This window comes from Lissotriton helveticus, chromosome 10 (genome assembly GCF_964261635.1).
Source record: "Lissotriton helveticus chromosome 10, aLisHel1.1, whole genome shotgun sequence".
Lineage (NCBI taxonomy): Eukaryota > Metazoa > Chordata > Amphibia > Caudata > Salamandridae > Lissotriton > Lissotriton helveticus.
This window is the reverse complement of record NC_136071.1, coordinates 904205394-904220323: the sequence shown is the minus strand read 5'-3', so window position 1 is coordinate 904220323 and position 14930 is coordinate 904205394. Positions and strand designations below refer to the sequence as shown.

Genomic DNA, 14930 nt, shown 5'->3' with positions numbered 1-14930 from the left:
ACCCTGGACTTTCATTCACACCACTGTAGCCTTCCTACTCATTATGTCTTAGCCCCCAAAGCTCTCAGCACCAACAATCGCCGGCTGTGAACCTGACACTCTGATGCCAATCCATTTTCAGAGCTAATTTATTTAGAAGGTGAAAGGTTATACACTCATTACCAGAGTCCGACTTCCATGGCCCCAGTACTGCTGCCTATATTTAATTATTTGCGAAATTTTATAGAGCACATGGCTACCCAATCGCAGACTTCCCTGCGCTAATAGGAAACATGAGGAATGACATACTGTTCAATTAAACAAATTAGTTTTTAGTTGCTTCCTGCAACTGACCAGCAAAATACTGCAATAACCATGATTTTGTATGCAGTGTTCGAAAATCAATTGATCAAATTCAAATAATCTAACCTGCATCCCATTAGTCAGGGGTGTCCCCCCGCTTGACGCCCAGAATCCCAGAATAAATATGAGAGAGTTGCAAAGCAACTCAGATCTGATAAGAAGGACTGCACCTGCTGCATAATCTGGTACTACAGCCCTGAGGATTTTGCCTGACTTCTCAAGGATTAAGGAGTGGACTCCCTGAAACCGACAGGCTAACAGAGACACCTGCATAACCTCAACCAAGCGGTCCCCATCCTGGAGTGCGCCCAGTGTACTTTGAAAGATTTGGCAAGGTGCATTGTGGGAATTGTAGTCTCAACATTCCATGACCATATCAAAGCTTCTAGACCCTTAGATTGATGTTTTGGACACTTTGAACCGATAAGAGGAACTTCAGGAAGAAATTCCAGAAGTGTGAAGAAGTTTAGAGCAACTTTTGTTAAACACTCCATAAGTTGACCAGGTGCATTGTGGGAGTGCTAGTCCCAGACCCCAAGAGACAAACCAGAGCATCTGAACCCTTGGCTGATGCTGTGGACCACGTTGCCGCACCACAAAACACTTCTGGAAGCAAGTATAAAAGTGGTACATCCTGGGTGGCCTAAACTCTGGACTTTGTACCGGTCCAGCGTAACCTTGTTTAACTCTTTGAGCGCTCCTTAGATCTAATTGCTAATTTTACTTTAAAACTTTCTAAACTCATATCTCCGGTTCCCTACACTGGCTGTTTATCATTTTGATATAATTTTAATCATAAAATATTTCCTATTTTCAGAAACTCGTGTTGGATTTTTTTCATGTGTTGGGACTTATTTATTTAATGTATTGGTGTTTTTAAATGCTTTACACTCCTATCTTCTAAGTTAAGCCTACCTGCTTACAGCCAGCTACCAAGGGTTGAGCAAGGGAATCATTTTTTGAGAACTTGACTGAATCTTTTATTGTGTTTGTGGCTTTATTAATAGTGGTAGGTCCCTACTTATTACTAATAATAAACCACTTTCCAACAGAATAAAAAAGTAAGGATAGGGCGCGGCAAAAGGTTTATTTTGCCAGGTCGAAATGGTAGTTTGAAACTGCACACACTGGCTGTGCAATGACAGGCAAAGACATTTTTAAAGGGTGGCTTAAGTGGGTGGCGCAACCAGTGCTGCAGGTCCACTAGTAGTATTTCATTTATAGGCCATGGGTACATGTAATACCACTTTATTGGGGATGTATACGTAAATGAAATATGCCTACTGAGGATAAGCCCAGACTACCATATTTAGAGGAGAGAGCATAAGCACTTTAGCACTGGTTGGCAGTGGTAATGTATGCAGAGTCTTACTGCCAGCAATAACGAGATCAGTAAATAGGAAGGAGGAAGGGAAAAAGTTGGGGGGGGGGAGATCATTTTAAGGCTGACAGGTCTAACATTTAGAATCACAAAAACATATACCAGAGAAAGGACTTAGTTACAATGTATACTTATATACAAGAATGCCAAATAAACAGTTCTGTATGCAAAGTGGTGAGCCATAGATAAAATTGGGGTTTAAAAAAACTCGTTTAAAATACATGGTAGTAGGCATCTGAACAGCTAAATGGAGTGACAGCATTATATATCTGATGGCACTCCCAGCGAAAGATTGTGCAACTTTCCGTTGTTTCCTCAAGGGGACAGAATAAATGGATTTATGTATACTGCAGACCGGTTTGTAAGTGCTTTGTGTTTCAAAGGAAAGCCACTGGAGGCTGATGAGAACAGGGATAATATTGTCAAATACACATCAGTCTTCAGACTGACATGAAGTACGTTAGCCTGATACCAGGTTTTCTCACTTAAAGTGGGATACCTCCTTAACAGTATCTTGGTTGGCTGTCTATTGTGTTATGTGTGGCCAAGATATCACCTATTTAAGGCAAATTGCTGCACAGCCACAATTTCTAACTTAACTTGCTGAAACCCTCTTATATGAATTGAGCAAATTGTTACTATTTTTTTGAAAGCCCAATGCTTGGTTGTTTTGATACCAGTCATTTTAACAGTGATACAGCTTCGTTTTTATCACCAAAAACAAATTATTTTTCAGTTTTCAGCTGCACAGAGACTGTTTACTTAATTCTCAACCTGACAGGGGCAGATGGCATGCACAGCTGATTTTGCACATACTACCATCGCAATTTATTCTCTGATTTGTGATTAGCTTACCTCACTCATAGGTCTTCAGACTGATTTTGAGTACACCTCAGCCTGATACCATCATTCCTTTCTTAGAGTGGGATGCTTTCAATGCGCCATCTTGGTCGGCAGACTAGTTTGTTATGTGTGGCCAGGATCAGTGGTGACCAGCACGGATCGTGGGTGACAGAGGAGGGTGAGGGGATCGAAATAAAAGAAGATAAAAACCTACCTTACCATCATGTCTCTCCCCCATCTCTCCTCATCCTTCTGCCCAGCCAGGGAATGGAAGTATGGGCATGTTCTCCACCCAGGCTGTAATTGCAGCCTGGATGGAGAACACGCAAAGTGTGTATGAATGTTTGACCGGCTTAAGATGGCTGGTCAAACATTCATGCACACTTACAAAGTGTGCTCATCACTCCCCCTGCTCTTGTCATCAGAGCAGCCCTGACCCACCCTGCAAAGCTGCTGCAGCAGGACAAAATAAAATAATAACCTCGAGTTATTATCATTTTATTTTTCCTTTATTTCACTGCTTCAAAGAAGTGGGACGAGGCTCCTCTGCCTTAGAGTTGGGGCCACTGGTGGATAGGGAATCACCTATTTAAGGTGAACTGCTGCGTAACCATAAGTACTAACTTAACTTGCGGAAAAGCCCGTAGTTGAATTGTACATGCTGTTACTACTATTTAGGGAGAGCATTGATTGTTTTAGTGACTGTGATTCTACCTTGTCATTCTCATCTGTTTTTAACAAGTTTATTGTCATACCAAAAACAAATAGTTTTTCGGTCTTCGTCCGAATCAGTCTGATACCATCTTCCTTTACTCAGAGTGGAATAAATTCAACATTCCATCTTGATCGGCAGTCTGGTTTGTTATGTGCTGCTAGGATATCGCCTATTTAAAGTGGACTGCTACGTGGCCATGCAGCGTGCGCACTGCTGGCTCACCAAAGATTCACCAAAGACAAGACCATCTCCACCCATCCATTAACTGGCTGCACACGCAAGCAATGTTGTAGATTACACAACACATTCATTGCCCTTCCCTAACTCAAGCTGATCTTCTTGCATAAGGTACTCTAGAGATATTTTGCTCTACCTGTGGGATGACTTCTATAAATTTCATGGGGCTGATAATCCTTCTCAAATAGATTTATCATGGGCAAGCCACAAGTTTCCTTTGAGATGCTACAGTCCAGCAATTGGACAAATCTACATTCCTCCTCAGAAATGCCCCTTACAGCATGCTCTATAGCACCTTCCAATGTAAATAACACTGCAAGGTGAGCTCTAATTAATGCATGTTCAGTGGTGAAGCACGCTGATGAAATAAATGATCTTCTGACCACAGAGAAATTTGATTTGCTTTTCATCTCTGAAAGCTGGCTAACAACTGATATCAGCAGACCATGCCCACAAGGATATAAAGCCATTCTTCAGCCCTGACCTCTGTGTAGGGTGGGTGTATTGCTTATTGTATAGAGACAAATTAAATATCACTGCTCTTCAGCTGTGTGCTTTTGTGGAAGAAGAACTTTAGGGTTGTCATTAAAATGTTCGGTCTTCCACGTATTTGCCGGCATTATTTGTTACTGTCCGCTGGGTCCAGCAATTCCATTTACAGAAGCTTATTTCAATTTTAACAGTCCACTAATTTTTATCTCAGAACGCTTTGTTGTTCTAAGTGAGTTTAATGTTTGGGTAGATACCCCTAATAATACTCAGGCAATGGACCTTATTGATTAGCTGGCAGCCGGCGGTCTAGAACAAAGTGTTTTAGGCCCTACACATATAGAAGGCCATATGCTTAATACAATTTCCAATGATACCCAATTGCTGAAATTGGAATCTCTCTTCCATCAAACGTGTTCTGACCATTACTTGCTACAAATTTCCATTTTCACACTAATTAACCAATTACACGTCTTTGAACATAATGAGAAAAAAGTCTCTTCTTTATATTAAACTGTTGGCCAAATTTGAGGAAAATTAAATTTTTCGTGCTGCACAAGCTGGCTTTTGCAAGGGAATCCGAACAACTGACCAGGCCACTAGGTTATATATGATTTGTGTTAAATACATCGAAATATTGAAAGTGCCTCTGTATTTGTCTTTGATCGACCTGAAGTAGGCATTTGATCTAGTTAATAAATCTAAACTACGGCAAGGACTACACACGTTGGGAACTGAGAGGGCACTGTTGCAAGCAGCCCAAAGCCTACATATGGAAGCAATGCACGCGTCCGACATGAGTTATCCAGTGAATGCAGTAGTGCTTTCTCAGTTCCCTCAGGTGAACGTCATGCATTGCAATACCCCCCCCCCCCTCCAGTTGGAAAAAAAATGCTGCTGCATCCAAACCTTAATGCAATTTTTCTGGACTGAAAAGTCGGATATGGTACTCCTACACCCATTAAAGCCAAATATGAAAAAAAACAACTCCAAACCAGGTGGAGTGACTCAGAAATTCGCCCATAGTGTCTGCACAAGACGTGCACTGGCCATCAGCCCCTAGGGGTGCGCTTCAAAATGATGCCAATGAGAATTCCTACAAGGCTAGAATTTTTTTTTTCACTTGTATTGCAGCCAACCATATGCCACAGATAAATAAACATGTTTTTAATTCTGTACTACCATTCACCCCAGTCTTATTTGAGGCCATTTGTTTCACCCATGAAGTATAAGTGTTACTTCAACGAGGACACAGAAAGCCAGGAAGGTTGTGTCTCCCGGTCCTTTCTTTATCTCACCTTCTGTATGATGCTGCCTTTAACTCTCAAATGAAGACTGTCCCGCATGTACAATCTAGGAAAAGTTCCTGCTAGTCGTGTCTATTTCCCTCGCAATCTCTCGGCATGTCTATAGATATGACATTCGTGGGCTTACTCTGTGGAGTACTTGCACATCTCCTGAGGGAATTCTTGTTTTTTTGCTGTTAAGTTATTGCTCTTGACTGCTCTAGCAGGCACTCCCCACACTATCGCAGGCTGCATATGAGTTTTCCAAGCCACCTTCAACAGAATGCTCTGCGGCTACCATTGGCCTGTGATGTGGCTGTCACTTGGTACTGTTCACCGTTGTGTTGGTTCACAGCACCACCTCCCAACCCTTTTCAACTTTTGGCCTTACTATCTTAACACCTTACATTGTCATGGTGATGATATTGAAGGATTTTTCATTACTTGGTTCTCTCATATTTGCATGACCTTGAGGCATCTGGAAATATATATCAATAATAAGGAACTTCTAGAAAAAGTACACTAGGATCAAAGTACACCAAGAACACATCAAGGATTCTAACAAAAAGAGACAAAGTATTTCATGTGAAAAAATCAATTTGTTATATTTGTTTTGTACCCCCAGAGAAGTGTGAAGCAATAACGCATTTGCACGCCACTTTTGAGCAGTGATGATAAAATATGTTACCAAATTCTTGCAGACTTCCTCTGAAGTCATCTTCCACAGGCCGAGGCTTGCAGTCCCTTACCCTACACATGATTGAATCTTGAAACGAAGGAGTGTCCGTAGCCTAAAAGCCATCTCCGCATTCAACAGGACCACACTGGGCTCACAGGTGCCCCCTTCCACCCTATCAGCGTTATGGCCAACATTTGTTTGGCTATATACGGAGAGGCACCTCACAGGATGTGGCATAATGGCCAGAAAACCTCACAGGATGTGACATAACAGCCAGAGCTACCGACTTTGGAGCTGGGGAACCGAGTTCGAGTCTGGCGTGGGCGCAACATCCTGAGAATCTGGGCAAATCACTTAATATGAACGTGCTTACCAAAAAAATGAATGTGTCCTTGTATAACGTAACTGGTGCTCCTGTAAAGCGCTCCAATGCATTCAGATCGAGTTCATGCTATATAAAACTACAAAAAAATCCCCCTCCCCCTTACTAACAGTGTAATCCAGTGGTTCCCAAACTTTTTTGACCTGTGGCTCCCTTGACCTAATCGGCAGTTGGCCGTGGCTCCCCACCATTTTTTTACCGGTGGGTGTGTACCTCCTGTTATCTTCCTTAAAGTAATTGTGACGCATTCTTTCACTCATCCAACCATCCGTTCTCTCATCCAGCCATCCGTTCTCTCATCCATCCACCCTTTCACTTCACTCATCTATCCATCCTTTTGTCCATCTACCCCCTTTCACTAACTCATCAATCCTTACATCCACCCTTTCACTCATCCATCCATTCACCATTTCACTTATCAATTCATCCATCCACCCATTCACTTGCCCATCATCTACCCTTTCATTCATCCACCCATTCATCCTTTCACACACCCATCCACCAATTCACTCACCCATCAGCTGCCCTTTCACTCATCCATCCATCCTTTCACACACCCATCCAAACTTTTACCCATCCATCTACCTTTCCACCCATACATCCATCTATTTACCTTTTCTCTCATCCATACTTCCATCCTTTCTTTCATTATCTATCCATTCCCCCTTTCATTCATGCATTCATCCTTTCAGTAATCCATGCAGCCATTCAGACATTCCTTCACTTATTTACTCACCCACCTTTCCACATTATGAGCTGAGCCTTTGTCTGCAGAGTTGTAGGCAGAAGAGGCCTATCAAGAACGAACTACAGCAAGGGGTGGGGTGCGGTGGGGAGAGTTCACTATGCCCCTGCACATAGGCAGACTGAAAACGTAGAAGTCATGAGTCACACATGATGCACAGTGCCAGGATGTGAGGTTACTGTAACATGGTGTTGTTTCCAGGGCTTTAAGCGGTGTAAAAAAACTGGGGGGTCTCTTCAAAGGGGGTGTTGGATGTAATTAAGAGCGCAGTTTAAAACACCTAGGCTAAAAATCTGCGCTTAGCATAGTGTTGCGCCCGACTGGTATTATGTTGTTTCTGTCATTGCATCCAGATATATAATACAGCAAGTATCATTGCACCAACAACAAGCCAGGACTATTGGCTTTGTCAATGGTTGCTAGTTCCTTAAAATAAAAAAGCAGCAACCATGGCTTTGTTGAATATAATATTGAAAATACTTCAGTTCAAATATGATGAGACAGTGAAAGAACGATAACCTGTTCTTTTAAACTTATTTCACAGGCTTCTTTAAATGAAGTGTTCTCTAACATTGCAGCATGGGCGTTTTACTTTTTATCTAACAGAAGGCCCTTCTGTACACTGAGGCAGGAGGCCACCACCACATGCTTGAACACCCCTGACTGCCCCATTGTCATTCAGTAAGTGGCAATCAGCCCCATACAGAATTTCAATGGGCGGGAGGGGCTGCTCTTGTGCTGCTGGAGGAGTGGGAGGCGGCTCCAGCAGCGGGGGTGAGGCCTCTCACAGGGGAGCAGCGCTGCTCCCTGTGATGGCCACAATTACAGATAAAAGGCGTAGGGACAGTCCGTGGAATTTACGGACGGTTGGTCACCCTAGTGTGTGCGGCGCCCCTGGCACCTCATTACGGCACACTGGGGTGCCGCGGCGCAGTTTGGGAAACACAGGCGTAATCTGACAGGAGTGCAGGTCACTGTGGGGGTGGGAACGAAGCCTATTTGTGAAAGGCTCTCAGTGTGAATATGTGCCACACCCCTGGTGACGTGTCTCCTGCTGTGTTTCACAACTGTGCTGCATTCCCATATTCTGACCGTCCTTAACATCTGTTACTGACTGCAGAATGGAGAGTAGGATATTATAAAAATGAGTCTCCCTTAAACCACCTGCAGAGGGTGGAAGGTCTTACCTGCTAATTTCCCCAAGCTTAATATAATATAAAATGGAATATGGTAGGGAATGAAAGGAAATTAGATGTGATCATTGTAATTCCTGGGGGCCAGTGTAGCCACGGCCTCAGTTGACGCCCTGTGGCTTAACCCGTCTCCATAGCAACTATTGGCACCGCCCTCGCCGCCGTATTTCAGACAAGGCTCAACTTGGATTAGACACTTGTGCCCCCATCTATGCCACGCTAAGCCATTTTTAAGCTTGCGTGAACTCAGCTGAAATCGAAAGGCAGAGATGTAAACTATGTGAATGCTTATAGATTTCTAAAACCTATTCTAACACAATTAAAACATTCTTGTGTATTCGGCAATCGGTGAAGCTGAGGTAACATACGTCATCTGCCTTGTGACTAGATAATCTAGCAATTTTAGATTCGTTCCACAGATGTTATGGGCTCTGGTTAAGTGTTATTTTCAATTATCACCATGCAGTGTATTTTCATTTCTGCTGCCGTCATCATGGCGTAGAAAATATCTAGCAGTCGCACGTACACTGGTTAACAGGCTGTGCTTACCTGAGGAGATGTCGATTTGATTTATCTTGGTCTGAGTGACATTAATGTGTGTGCTGATTTTTCCCTCAGTGAGGACAATTTCGACAGTGCCAAGATCGTCTGCGAAACTGCTGAACAGCAGGAGGCCGCTGGGGTTCCAAGTGCGGAAATGGAAGTTGACTGTGAGCGCGTCCACGTTAGGCAGGCCAGGTGCGATCAGATAACTGGTGGCGTTGAAGAAGATAGCCACCGAATGCGATTCTTCACAAGAGAAGCTAATGTTTCCCTGAAAAAGAGAAACACGTGTCAGTTTGTTGATATACACAACTAACTAGGTAATGCACTGAGCAACAAGGCCTAAAATGCTACTGTTGAACTTATGGCGTGCGCTTAATCATTATTGTATTGCTAGTCATTCAGAAAAATACTTAAGAGTATGCAGAAATATATATTCTTTAAATACTGCATATTCCCATTATTAGTGTGCTTGGGTATTTACTCACACAGCGACGCTCTTCTTGCCACACCAATAGCAACTTGCTATTTATAAGCAAACCAACAATCATTTGATTGTATGACAAATATGACAGTAATATATAATTGAGAATAACTAATTAATCTGCAATGACATTATATGAATACTTCCTTATTTTGATACAATACTTGCTGATTCAGTATTGAAGTGCGTTGGTGTTAAAGATAGTTGTTTGTTGCCATTATCTCATTCAAAGTTATTTAAAGTTATCAGATGGGTGTAAAGTGTTTCCAAATATCAAATAGCTTCTACAATATTTTCAATGCAATATTTGCAATGCTTTTTTTGTGAGGGTTTAATTAGATTTCCACTGTTCAATTTTATAAAGCTCTAGGGCAACATGAACTGGCTTCTGCATAATATATAGGATGTTGATTTCAACGAATATTACTTTATCCCTAAAATAGATGTAAGTACTAATAATGGATTTTATTAACACATTTTTCTATGCGAAATTCAAAGATTGTTTGATACAATAGTGACCATTAGAATATTAGAATACATAACAATATCGGGGCGCTATGTATGTCATGCATCATGATGCGCTCTGCAGCCTCAGTGCAGGGTAACTGGCCTGTTTTAATGCACTGCAGGTTCAAAAGTCAATTCATTAAAACCGATATTTCTCCTAGTTAGAGCATTATTTTAGATCGCACAAGTCAGAAACAGAAAGAGAGAAACCTTGCTCACTGTTTCCTAGCTGCAACTGTCTGAGAACAAAGTTCCTGTTCAAAGATATATTTTGTTAAATTAATTTAGTAATCTCAGAGGCAGATCTACTACTAACTTTATCCAAGGTTAAACCCTCAAACAACCATTGCAACGTGATTGTGGGTTCAATCAGCAAATTTGTAGCTACTCCCAAATAAGGTCTACGCTGATCAATTTCTCTCTTATATAGGGGTAGTTCCCAGATCATTCTAAAATAGGTCAAATTACTCCTCTCCTAAAAAAAAAATAATTGGATTCCGACAATCTTAACAACTTTTGTTCAGTCTCTACCCTGCCTCTCTTATGCAAGATAATTGAAAGTAGCTTTACCGGCCGCTGTCATGTCACATCCAGGAAAACAATCTCCTTGACCCTCAACAATCCCGCTTCCATCAAGGCCACAGCACAAAGACTGCAAGTCTGCAGATCATTTAGGAATCCCTTCCCATACTTAACAATGGAAATTCCTTTCTTCTTGTACTCCCCAATCTTTCTGCTTCCTTTGGCACTGTTAGTCACCAGGTTTTGTGAAACACTTTTTAGTGGTGAATGAGTCTTGAAGGTGTAGTCTTAAACTGGTTGACTTCATGCTAAGCAAAGCTCTCGCAAATAGTAAAAATCAGGAATAGAATCTCGAAGCCAGTTAGCCTACAGCATGGAGTCCCCCAAAGTTGGATTGTTTCTTCACCCCTCTCTAACCTCCATCTGGAACCCCTCTGCACGATCCTCAGGATTTGTGGAATACTCTTCAATCTGTATGCTGACAGCAACCAAATTGACCTGAAGGGCTAATCCCCGGATGACTTCACCCTTTTATCCAACATCAAGAAAATAATTCATACTTTAATGGCAAATAGCTACTTCACATTAAACCCAGTGAAAACAAAAATTCTTCTTATCTCTCCAAAGAAAGCTAACCCATTAATTCAAGACTGGATGTCACTCCTCCCGGACCTGAAGGGCAGTCCATCTATCATTCAAAATGCCATATCATTGCGATTCACCCTTGACAGATATCTTAACTTTGAGAGCTAAATATAATTCATGGCTGGTTCTAGCTAAAGATGCTCTAGAGAATCAGGCACCTTATCCTAGAACAGGGCATGAAATCAGTTGTCAAGGCGCTAGTTCTCTCCAGACTTGACTACAGAATTGCACTCCTATCAGACATCCCAAAAATCTACTTAGAACCATTTAAATAGCTTTACATGTGGCTGCCTGCTTCATCACAGTGCACAAGAACAGTGCACAAGAAATGTGATTACATTACCCCTCTCCTACACTCCTTTCAGCGTCTTCTCATAGAGACAAGAACACAATTTAAAATGGCATTCATCACTTATAAGGCACTTCATGTCTCTTCACCCTCATACCTAGCTGAGAAATTGAATATTTTGGGTGCATACTGCGATTTAAGAAGCATTCAGTCCCTTCTCCTTTAAATCCCCCACCTCGAAGAAGGAGTGTTGCATGACCCAGTCCTTCTCCGAAAGTTCCACAAGAATTTGGAGCTCCCTCCCTCCAAGCCTCTGCATGACCACATGTCACCACACCTTAAAAAAAGACCTCAAAACTCTCCTCTTTGAAAGACACTTGGGTTACCTCCCCATGTCCCTGCACACCCCTTTGGGTGCGCACCACAGCCTTACCCGACATGATCTATTGACGATCGCTACATGTTACACCATGCGTCCCTTTTGCTGATACCACAAGCTCTTTATTGCTATGTTATGTTATGAGTATGTATTTTACCCACTTGTGAGGGGTACCCTGAAGCTGACTACTCCTAGTGTAATTCTTTGTATTTTTCACTTGCTTATTGATCTGTTTTGATCCAATTGGCACGCATGCTGATGTCTACAGGCCAAGTCCACGCTATATAAAATCCAAAAAATAAATAAATAACATAAAAACTGATGCTATGCTTGGAAGCACTTTGCAGGCAGTAGTATTCACTCACAGTCACACCTAAGTTCCCTTTGTGTGTGACTGTCTAGAGGGAATGCACAAAGCCAGCTGTCATCCACACCAGATGTGTATTCAGAGACAAGCAGAAGTCACCAAATGGTTATAGTACAAAAATGCCAACTTTAGTGGCATTTGCTGAATTGTAATTTAAAATCCAACTTCACCAAAAGTTGTGTTTTTTATTCTAATTTCAGATACACCAAATTTGGGTGTCCAAGCTGTTCCCAATTGGAAATTACACATATAAAATGTAATAAGGCTACCCCAATGTTCTCATATGGGAGAGATAGACTTTGTCACTGGGTTCAAGCTAGCCTGGCTGATGAGGGGTGTTAACCCGAAACCGATATGAGGATGCTTGTTTCCGTTCCAGGGAAGACCTGGCTTGGCAGTTCGGGCTGGACTGTTCCCATAAGGAACAGGGTCAAGACTGATTTGCATATGGCTGGGTCTGAACTGGTGTGGCGAAGTAAGCTAAAGAACGGTGATGGATTTAACCCAAATCTGTGATTGGGGTGAGTGTCTGAAAAGTTTCAGCGCACTGTCCATCGTCTCCTTGTGTTTGCTTTGTTTGCCCAAAGTTGACAGGGCATGCACAATCATGGGTCCCTTGCTCACTTTGTCACTGGATTCAAACTAGCCTTGCTGATGAAGGGTGTTAACCCAAAACCGGTCCCAGGATGCTTGTTTCCATTCCAGGAAAGACCTCACTTCGCAGTTTTGGCAGGACTGTTCCCATAAGGAACAGGGTCAAGACTGATTTGCATATAGCTGGGTCTGAACTGGGGTGACGAAGTGAGCTAAAGAACGATGATGGATTCAACCCAGATCTGTGACTGGGGGTGAGTGTATGAAAAGTTTCAGCGCTCCATCCATCATCTCCTTGTGTTTGCTTCAACTTTCTAAGAGTGGCATTTGCTGAATTGCAACTTAAAATCCAATGGCACTATAATTTGTATTTTAATTGTGATTTCAGATACACCACATTTGGGGGTCCCAGCTCTTCCCAATTGGAAATTACACATATACAATGTAATAAGGCAACCCCAATGTTATCATACGGGAGAGATAGGCCTTGCAGTAGTGAAAAACATATTTAAAAGTATTTCACTACCAGGAAATGTAAATCTTATCAAGTGAATGCCCTACTTTTTAAATACACAGCACCCATCTACTGGCTGTCTAGGGTGTAACTTAGGGGTAACTTAACTGTAATAAAAAGGAAGGTTTTGTCCTGGCAAGTCGGTTAACTTGTCATGTCAACATGGCAGTTTAAAAAAACTGCATCACAGGCCCTGCAGGGTCAGACCTGAGACATGTTTACAGGGCTACTTAAGTGGATACAATCATGGCTGCAGACCCACTAGTAGCATTTAATTTATAAGCCATGGGCACATGAAGTGCACTTTACTAAGTATGTATAAGTAAAAAAATATGACAATTGTGGTTATGGGAATGTTGCCATGTTTTAAGTATAGAGGAGAAGCACTTTAGCAATGATTAGCAGTGGTAAAATGCAGATATTCCTAATGCCAGCAAAAACAGTAAAAAAAGGAGGTCTGAAGGCAAAAATCTCAGGGGGAACCGCGCTGAGGATGCCAGGTCTAACACCGCTGATAGAGGGACATATGTGCTTGAACAGACATCTATAGCCTGTTTGTGTTTTTTGAGGAAGGTACAAGAGATCAAGTGGACCCAGTTCCATGGAAACAATTTATTTTGTAAGACAGTGAGCTGAACTGGGCAGGCGAAGTCTTGGACGGGGAGGAAGGAGAAAGGCCCAGACAAGAAATTCAATTAAGTCTACTTCATGGGAATCTGAGGTATTTTTGTTGCAAGAAAATAAACACTAAGGAAGGCATCCCTATAAGCTTTCTATAGCACTAAAACTGAAAATCTAGGTGTCATCACCAATCATTGATTAGGTTACCCTTTAAACATCCTGCTTAAACTCTGAGTCGATGATCTGCTTATTCTGGAAGAGTATAGAAGAGCTGCTCACCTGCACTGAAGAATCTGTGTCTATTTGCCAGAGTAATGGGGAGAAAGGGCTCCGGCTCTGTTTGGAACTTCTGCTTCAAGCATTTTGTCTCTTATTGGACAACAGGGATAAAAGTGGCCAAGTGCCTGCCATTGAAGCTTGAGTTCCCCATGGAACATCTGTGGCAGGAGGGTGTAGAAGGACCTGAGGCAGATTCAGTTCCTCTGAATGCGTGATGGGGTGCAAGGCAAACAGAAGAAAGCAGCAGGTTACTGGGCACCATGGATCTTACCCTTTCAACAAAACCGCACCCCATGCACTGATATCATGAGACACAACTGGCAAGTTCCAGCAATGAATGGCAGGTGGCCTTAGTAATGGTAAGTAATGGAAACCCACAGCAGACCCCACCGAACTTAAGAACTATCGCCCCATTTCGCTCCTCCCATTCCCTGCCAAAGTCATTGAGAAGACCGTCAACAGTCAGCTCGCCGCCTTCCTCGAGTCTAACGGATCCCTCGACCCTTCACAGTCCGGCTTCCGAGCCAAACACAGCACCGAGACCGCCCTCATCGCAGCCACAGACGACATTCGAACACTACTTGACAACGGGGAAACAGCTGCCCTCATCCTACTGGACCTCTCCGCAGCGTTCGACACAGTCTGTCATAGCACCCTTGTACAACGCCTCAGCAACGTCGGGATACAAGGAAAAGCATTGGACTGGATCATCTCGTTCCTCGCCGGAAGAACCCAGAGGGTCCGCCTCCCCTTTCAGATCAGAGGCCACCAAAGTCATCTGCGGCGTACCACAAGGATCATCGCTCAGCCCCACCCTCTTCAACGTCAACCTGAGCCCCCTCGCATCCATCGCGCGCCAACACAACCTCAACATCATTTCCTACGCAGATGACA

The 14930-nt window shown here is 42.8% G+C and overlaps 1 protein-coding gene across 2 annotated transcripts in view; it reads right to left on the bottom strand.

Annotated features, from left to right (window-relative positions):
* The window catches only part of CNTNAP2 (contactin associated protein 2), a 2169461-nt gene that overhangs the window by 1262565 nt on the left and 891966 nt on the right, over nucleotides 1–14930 (bottom strand). For both annotated transcript variants that reach the window (XM_078663547.1, XM_078663548.1), the window contains one exon: nucleotides 8842–9106. In XM_078663547.1, the coding sequence (XP_078519673.1) occupies nucleotides 8842–9106 (265 nt within the window). The remainder of the gene's footprint in view (nucleotides 1–8841; nucleotides 9107–14930) is intronic.